General features: G+C 31.8%; 1 protein-coding gene across 3 annotated transcripts; it reads right to left on the reverse strand.

Annotated features, from left to right (window-relative positions):
• Nucleotides 1-2,628: 2,628 nt before the first annotated feature.
• On the reverse strand, nucleotides 2,629-6,094 carry LOC105133901 (LOW protein: ammonium transporter 1-like protein). Of its 3 annotated transcripts, none has more exons than XR_843892.1 (9): nucleotides 5,733-6,093; nucleotides 5,553-5,612; nucleotides 5,360-5,407; nucleotides 4,538-4,670; nucleotides 4,365-4,441; nucleotides 3,462-3,560; nucleotides 3,298-3,368; nucleotides 3,120-3,215; nucleotides 2,629-3,021 (listed from the first exon to the last, which is right to left on the reverse strand). XR_843892.1 is itself a non-coding variant. In XM_011038062.1 (9 exons), the coding sequence occupies exons 1-9, from the start codon at nucleotides 5,961-5,963 to the stop codon at nucleotides 2,911-2,913; spliced, it is 921 nt and encodes a 306-aa protein (XP_011036364.1). In that variant the 5' UTR covers nucleotides 5,964-6,092; the 3' UTR covers nucleotides 2,629-2,910. The 3 variants fall into 3 exon arrangements, 2 of the variants coding, with proteins under 2 accessions (XP_011036364.1, XP_011036365.1); XM_011038062.1 differs by having other exon boundaries at nucleotides 3,120-3,210; nucleotides 5,733-6,092; XM_011038063.1 differs by lacking the exon at nucleotides 5,553-5,612 and having other exon boundaries at nucleotides 3,120-3,210; nucleotides 5,733-6,094.
• Between the last annotated feature and the right edge of the window lie 2,375 nt (nucleotides 6,095-8,469).

Consider the following 8,469-nt stretch of genomic DNA (forward strand, 5'->3'; position numbering starts at 1 on the left):
TTGACTATGTTATAAAAGTTTTATTGTTTTAAATTTCACATTAAAGTTTATAATGTGTTATTTTATTTTTTTTAATTTTAGACCTCGTTTTATTGATTTTTTTTCCTTTTGTTAATGTTTTTATTCTTTTTTATTTTATTATTGAATTTAAAAATTATTATTTCCCTTTAATTTACTTTTATTTTAATTTTAACCCTTATTCTTTTCATTGACTATTATTTTTGTGGCATTTTCTTTATGTAATCATTCAATAATTTATTTTCTAAGAATTAGAATTCATGATCTTTTCATGTATAATGTTTCTAGTCTGATAACTTGGATTACATATTTAAAAAGTTTATAAGAATTAAAATTTTTTTTGTCTTATTTTCTTTCAGCAGATTTGCTTAGGACAATATTTTTTTAAAAAATTATTTTAATTAAAATTCTTTTTGTCTTATTTTCTTTCCGCAGATTTGCTTAGGGTAATATTTTTTTAAAAATTTGTTTTTTGTTGTTTCCTTATTTTTTTATCATATTATCAAATTAATTAAAATTTAAAGGGCAATATTTTAAAAAAAATTGTTTTTTATTATTACCTTATTTTTTTTATCATATTATCAAATTAATTAACATTTAAAATGTTTATCAAATTTCTTTCACTTCTTTAAAAGTATAATCATCTCTTGAACATTGTTTTCCTAGTGAAAAAATATTTATATGACTCGCGGGGTAACCAAACCAAAGAATATAAGAAATTATTGTTTATCCATACTCACTGTAATGTGGATTACATTAATAGTCCATAATATTTTACTTTTTATTTTTTGTTATAATTTTTTTAAATTTTTTAGTTTTATCTTTTAATATTAGGATAATTAGGAATTTAACTTTTTATTTTTTTATTTTTATTTTATCTTTTTATAAGGTTAGTATAGTTTGCTATCTTAGGTAACTTATGTTTGTCCAATTTATGATTAACCTTGTTTGCCTTTTGTTTTTCCAAGTTAAAATAATTTTATTTATTTATTGGTACAAATAATTTTTAATTTACTTAATTAAATAGAAGTGCCAACTTTTCAATTTAAAATTATGATTTTTTTATGTAAAAAATATATTGGAAAAGCTTATATATTTATCTTTTTTTATTGAAAAAAATTATCCAACCCGATTAGTCAAATATAAAGCTTAAAATTTCAGCCAAATCACGAAACTTCTTGCTTGTCTCTCTCAATAAACAAAGAACAATAATTCAAGTTAAGAACGTTAACTCTAGGTCACAATAGGAGAATAGGTTAGCTAACAAGATCTTTTATGATCATCTAGACTAAATACATTTGAGGTAAAATTAAAAGTAGAGGCAAACTTAAAAGTAGGGTTTATTTACTTTTAAAATTAATAATTTGTTTAAAAATATTTTTCAACAAAAATATTTAATGTTAAACATTAATTTATTTAAAATAAATTAGAAGAAGAACTCAAAGAATTCTTAGTTATTTGAATTCTTATTCATAATGTTTTTGTTTGATTGAATTGCAATTTGAATATTCTACCATATACTTTGTATATAAAATAGAGTTTTGTTTTAACTTTATTACAAGTTTAATTATTTTTACTTTGATCTATAAAATTGCATGTAATTTAAACTAAACAATTACTATCTGTAAAATAACCAACAATAAGTTCAATTTAAAAACAAAAAGGAGAAAAAAGTTGTGTTAGGAACCGGACCACCTGCATGGCAAAGATTCATCGCAGAGCAATTCATTTCAAGCAGAATTTTAATGTGTTCGAAATGAAATCATGGGATGCTGGAGTTTTGAGACATCAGCATGCAAGGGAATTGAGTACGTGCATGCATGTTTCAGATGAATTCTGTTTCTCTCTGTGAGATTCATGGCACTTCTGATGTAAATAGCAATGTCAGGTCCATGAAAGCAGACTACAGTAAGTTTATAGTTCATTGCTGCTACTCCATGCACGCCTCGATTTCAACAGCTGCCAACGTATTTCCTGTCATTTTTCCGGATGTCCTTTATCATATGCATTATTCTAAGCAGTAGCCAGCTAATTGCCTCATCTATTAGCATAACAATTTCCTTAACCATCATTGAAGTTCATAATCAATGTCAAAAGAGAAATAGAAATTCTAGAAATTTAACTGGTCATTTTCAATTCATCTTATAGACGTGTCCTCAAGCAAGCTCATCTATTCACCAGATACTAATGTATTGAACCAGGAAATTTGCTGTAGTCGGCATCAATTAGGGGGGAAATTCAGGGTCTGATGCTGGCTCAAGAGCACATAAAATGCTTTAATCCGTAAAAGAAAGAAAGAAAGAAAGAAAGAAAAACCCTCTCATGGCCTTGCCAATAGCTGGCAAGAACCTGGTGCTGGAGGGGTGAAAATTATTGCAAACCAATTGTCAGCCAATAGCTAATGATCGAGTCTGTGCAAAACGTAGAACTAGTGGTAAATTCTGTAAATGGATAAAAAAATTCCGGTACAAGTTCTACATCCTAATCATCTGTGCCTCTGACTTTTGGTTGATCAGAATTTTTCATTATTTTTTAAGCCTAAATTCATTACCAAAACACCTTGTTCAGGGAGAAAAAAAAGAAACAGTGAGAGACCCACTATTACAAGTATAAATATAAAAGGAAGGTATGCACTTATATATATTGGCTGTACAACTATAACGTAAATCTGCATACAAGAAGTCTTGGGAACTTTGCTTTACAAAACATAAGGCACAATGCAGACAGCAGAACTTTTAGCTCATATGACCGTGTACACTTTCAGAGGTAGGTCAAAAATAAAGAAAGAATTAGGCAATTATGACATCATACTTGAGTAGTTCTGTGCTTCCATTGTTAGACAAAATACCAAAACCTTCATGTCATCACTTGTAGTGGAAGTGGGCTGAAAGCTCAATTTTCCTTCGACTTAACTTGTCTTGCCAGAAAGAAAAGCCCCACAGTGGTACAAGCAGACAGCAAGGTTGATGAGTAGCAAAGGGCAAGCAGAGTTCCTCTAAGAGACTGCATCCAGAAAATTTCAGGTTTTAGCACGCCTTAATTGTCAATGGGTTATAAGAGGAACAGAGGCAATAAGAATCTATTTTGCATTTTTCCAGAACCTTAGCCAGCAGTAAAGCATTGCCATTTGCATACTCCAATGAACTCTCTGGACTGCTTTGAATGCCTTGAGCTAGTTCCCATGAAAGAATCCTACACTTCAAAATTGGGTGTTTTCTCCTCTTTGTTGTGAAATAAAACGTTGCAAAAGGTAACTGACAGTTTAAATGGAATATTTACCCAAACACAAGTCCAATGACAGCCCCAATATTAGCTTTCACGGGTGTTATTTCAATCTGTAGGTCTCCAAACTGCGGATGAGATTCACATTTGTTTGTTATACATTTCATTTATAATGCGTTTCTTTGAGGAAATATTCCATTAAACAGGGAGTTATCAGCTACCTTCAGGACTCTTGTTTCTTTCTTCAGTTCTTCGTCAGTTGCTGTTGATATTGAACTTGCGGAAAGCAGCTTTCCTGTTGTGATCATTGTTTTTGCAATCTATAATGGTTGAGTGGTGTTAATAAATTGCATTCCTACAGAAACACAATCTCTAGTGGGACTAAGATCCCGCGTAAAGGGAAATGACCGTTTTGATGAACTCGCTAAATATAAATTATGAACATGATATAAGGTAAGCTACAATTTGCATAAATTACATTCCTAGTTCTTTCAACAAAGCTTTCCAGCAGCAATTAAAACAGTTGCTATTTTACTTTTGTCAAGAGACTGCAAAAGGGTAAGAAATTGATCTCAGAAGAGTAATTTCCAAGGCGAAAGCATGTCCTAAACAGACTAATTTGCATAGCCTAGATACAATGATACCTGGAATCTTCAACTCAAAGCAGCACAAGAAGGGCAACCAAAAATGGAGTCTGTGAACCTTGGCAATTGTGCCGAGATACAGAAATCCTTCACACTTTTATTCAAATCAGAAAAAGAGATGCATATAGTTTGAATGGACAAACTACAAGACATGTCCAAACAATCATAATCTGGCAAAGAAGCAACGAAATAACTGCTAGTGATTGTGTCAACAGGGTTTCAAGTTGACATCTTGGCACGCTCCACTCTTGAGGAAAACAGTGCTTTGAATTTAAAGTTTGAATACGAAATTCAGAAGGATAATTGAAACCAATGTAAGTTAAAAACAAAATACAAATTTAGCACAACTAATATTGCAGTTGATTTTTATCCCACATGCTGTATCCTCCACAAAAAGGTTTTGAATGATACATTTTGAGTTAAATAATATAAATAACAATATTGAAAGCACAAGATTAGCTTTGAAGTTAGATGAAGTACCTTTTGCAGTTCACCCTGACCATACTGTCCCATGGACTGGAACCTCCTTCCAGCAGATACTAAACGTTTGCCAAATGCTAAAGCCAGTATAAAAAAAAGAGCAAAAGCTTCAGATTCAGAACATACTCTTAAACCATTCATCCAATGTCAGTTATGAATGCTCCTATTCTTGCCTGATTTAGCATTGTTTGTTAAAGAGCTCTCCAGCACAGGCAACTTGCTCGCTAAAGTTCGGGAAGTTGATGTGTCAGCCAGCTCCCATGCTCGAGAGAGATTTAACAAGATTTCTCCCAGCTCTCTACCGCACTAAAAAGTTACCGCCAAAAGCACTCTCAGCAAAAAAATGCTTTTCATTGTAGTCAGCAACAGTACAGATATAGACAAACATAGAGGACCCCTAAAATGAGAAATAGTTGAAAGCCAACTGGTCACTTATACCTGCAGTTCTTGTTGCAACAACTTGGTACAGCTTAATTATGTACTCATAATGGGTTTATATATATATATATTCTTTAAGCTCAAAGGCATAGTTGCCTGGAGTCCTGCCATTTGGTCTACTGTACTTCTCCTTTGTGTAATAAAAAAAGTGGAGCACGAAAACAATCAATTAAGAATCTGGTTTTCATGTGAACTGCCATTCTCGTATGAAGTGTCTTGTTCTTAACCTTGTGGATAGAGGCATACAGAAAGACTACCATTGCTAGGTTAATGATGCTTAGAAAAAACAGCAATGTGCCAACATCAATGCTTCAAAGGCCAGTGAAAAGTCAAGTTTAATAAACCGTAACTTTCCAATTTCCCAGCAAACAAAAATCATTAATTCCCAACACTTCATACAATGAAAACGCAATAAAAACATCCCTTCGGCGGCATGCAATAAAATTGGAGCAATACAGAGAATCTTAGCAAGGATGACATGCACAAAAAGATGATAAAAACAGAACCTTTTGTTGGATCATTTATTAGAATCAAGGCAACAACCAAGAACGACTAACCTCATCAAGAACCGGTCCATTCGAAAGATCAAAAGCTGCATCATTTAACTACAAACACAAAAATAGCACAAACATAAATTCTCTCAATTGACATAGGCAGCAACCCCTAACAATAACTACAACTAACTAAATACATCACAGAAGTAGCCTTGAAACGAAACCCAACAAGAAGCAAAACACAAATTGAACTCACATCTAATCTAAGATCACTCGGTAATTGTTGGAAATAATCTGGTGGAAGATCAAAGCAATCCTGCAACCCCATATGACAAAAACACAACAAAAATCACTATAACAAATTGCAATTCCAGAAAATGTATAACATGATGGTACATACGAATATGTATATATATGTTTGTACGTGGGTGCTTACCGAGAGCTCTTGAAGGAGGGTTTGAGGAGAAGGGTCAAGAGATTGAGGAGAGTCTGAGGACTCTGTGAGAGCAAAAGATGGGATTTTGAGAGGTTTTGAAAGGACAGTTTTTTTGGGTCTTTTAAGAGAGGTTAGAGAAGAGCTATGGAGTTGATTTTGAAGAAAGAGAAGTGTAGAAGAGGAAGAAGTGAGAGTTCGCAGAGGTTGAAGGAGAAGGAGAAGAGAAGACATTTGTGGTTCAGTTTCAGTTCCGTTAAATGTGTCAGCAACTGGAGTTCTGAATCCTGATACGTAGAAGTAGTTTAGTACTTTCGTGTGTTTTGAAAGAAAAGAAGAATATTTGGGGTATCAAATTCTTGATATTTTTGAGGTTTTCGGACTCTTATGTAATGGGACCCAAGAACATGCTGGATAAGGTGGCTTTGCTTCTTGTTTTCTTGCCGGATTTACAATTTAATCCTAACTCTACGAATTGGATGTAATTTAGATAGAAATATATTTTTTTAGACTAAATAGATAATGAATAAAGTATAAATATTGTTACATTCCATTTAAAATTCTTTAAATTTAACCTGAAATATATATTTATATTATATAAATATATTTATAGAATATTTAGATTTTTTAATACAATATAATATATAAATAAAATCATTCACATAATTAATTATTTCATTTCCAATAAAATTTCTCAACAATACCCACTAATCGGTATCAAATATTTTTCTGTTAATGGCATAATTACCTGCAAGTATAACTTTTTAAAATCAGTTCAATATTTTAATAAGTTTTAAAAATTTACCTACCAAAATCAAAATTATATATCCATGTTAATTGTGGAAATTTTCTAATTTAATATGTATTTTTAGAATATAACATCATTTATGTTTTTATATTTAAGTTTATATAAATTTTATATATAAATATATTTAGATCTGCTAATTACCGAACCTCTATTATATATTATTATCAGAAATTTTGACAATTAATCATTATGTTTTGTAAAGCTGTCTGGAGAATTATAATTAACACCACTTGGAAAGGTGCCGGACGGGTAGTGAATGGCTCGTTTAGTAGACGGCAAGCGAGCAGCAAGCACCAACTGTTCCTATCAAAATGAAAAGCAGAAACCGGAGCTTGAAGAAGCGAGCCCACAGGTTCTGCCCGGTCTTAATACTTACGCGGAGTTTCATTATCTCAGGCAGTATCATTTTATGTGGATAATCAAAACTCTGCCACAAAACAGGCTCTGCAGGTTTCCCATCAGAATCGACCTGTCGAATGTCAAGGTTTCCTAAGTCAAGCGGGGTGGCGGTAATGTTGTCGCTTGAGCTTTTTGGTGATTCAACATTTGAGTTTATAGCTATTGGTGGGCCTCCTTGATATGTGATCTTCAGTTCGCCGTCATTACCTGTGGTTAATGCACCAGAGGAATCCGGAACTGGGATGTCTCGGTTGGCCGCCCATGCTGAGTAAACTGGTATATGTTCAAACCGGATTCCTAGGTACCGGCCACCAGCGCTGTACCGATCCCAACCTGAAGACCCTTCCTGCAGAAATTAGCTGCTCGTGGTGCCGGAGCAGCTGGCCTTGTTTGAGAGTATCATTTTGTGCATAAGCAACATAGTTTGGACTTAAGCAAGAGGCGATGAGGAGGATGAAGATCGCACAAGCCATTAGCAAAGTTTGTAACAGAAGGGATTTGTAACGTGTCGGTTCTGTGTAGAGTACATCTTCCTGGATGTTCTTATAAGCAAAAGTTCTTGAAGCAGGAAAGACTTGTTGGGCAATGTCTTCGTTTTTTTCCTTTGAATCCCTGAGGAGATAAATCAGATGTGTGTAAGTTCATGGGCGGTGGACCTCACCGTCCTACAGCTGATTTTTCTTGCATCGTTAATAATTTCTAATAAGAAGGTCTGAAGAATTTTATTCATTTGAATCTTCTTCATCTAAAATATGAGACAGGCAAGTGACTGGCCATTCGATTATAGAAGGCAGTCGGCAGGAGGACACAGAGGAATGCTATCAATAAATTAGTACAAGAGCTCATGATTGCTCCTTCAATAGTTGTGTATCATTATTCCCCGAATTTATGCCTTTTTTTTATTAATGTAATTTTCCAATTAATTTATATATATCTTAATTAATTTTATAGATTTTAAAATTAAAACTTATATAAATTTTATATAATTTTAAAATTTTTAAAACTCGAATTAATAATATTTAATAAATAAATTTTAAGATTTTATATTTAACTTTATTACTTATGATGTGATGTGATATAATAAATGATATTTTTTAATTTAAAATATATTAAAATAATTTTATATTTTATATTTATATGATAACAAGATTAAAATATTCTAATAAGAAATAAATAAGAATAAACTATTAAACTCTATTTCTAATTAATATAATATTAAATAATAAAATTTTAAAATAAATTATTTTAAAAAAATAATTCATTTAACTTGAGTTGATGTATTAAATATTATTGTATAATTATGAAAATAAATAAACTAATAAAAATTAAATAAAACAAATCTTAAAATTCAACTCTTAATTTATTTAATATTAAAAAATAAAATTAAAAAAATAAAAAATAAATCAACTTAATTCCTCCAACCTATGAAAGTAAAATTAATCAATAGTAACCATCTAGGTGGTGGCCAAGTGGTAAGGACTTGGGATCAAAGGGTTTGCTCTTTCTGTGGTCTCAGGTTCGAGTTCTTGGTTG

The sequence above is a fragment of the Populus euphratica genome, unplaced genomic scaffold, assembly GCF_000495115.2.
Source record: "Populus euphratica unplaced genomic scaffold, PopEup_1.0 scaffold54.1, whole genome shotgun sequence".
Classification (NCBI taxonomy): Eukaryota; Viridiplantae; Streptophyta; class Magnoliopsida; order Malpighiales; family Salicaceae; genus Populus; species Populus euphratica.

Bases quoted from the DNA above. Each gene is read 5' to 3' on its own strand.
- LOC105133901 (XM_011038062.1), bottom strand. From the start codon at position 5,963: ATGTCTTCTCTTCTCCTTCTCCTTCAACCTCTGCGAACTCTCACTTCT. The intron at 5,613-5,732 runs GTAAGCACCCAC...ATGGGGTTGCAG, and splicing joins CCCTCCTTCAAGAGCTCTCG to GATTGCTTTGATCTTCCACC. The intron at 5,408-5,552 runs GTGAGTTCAATT...TTGTGTTTGTAG, and splicing joins CGAGTGATCTTAGATTAGAT to TTAAATGATGCAGCTTTTGA.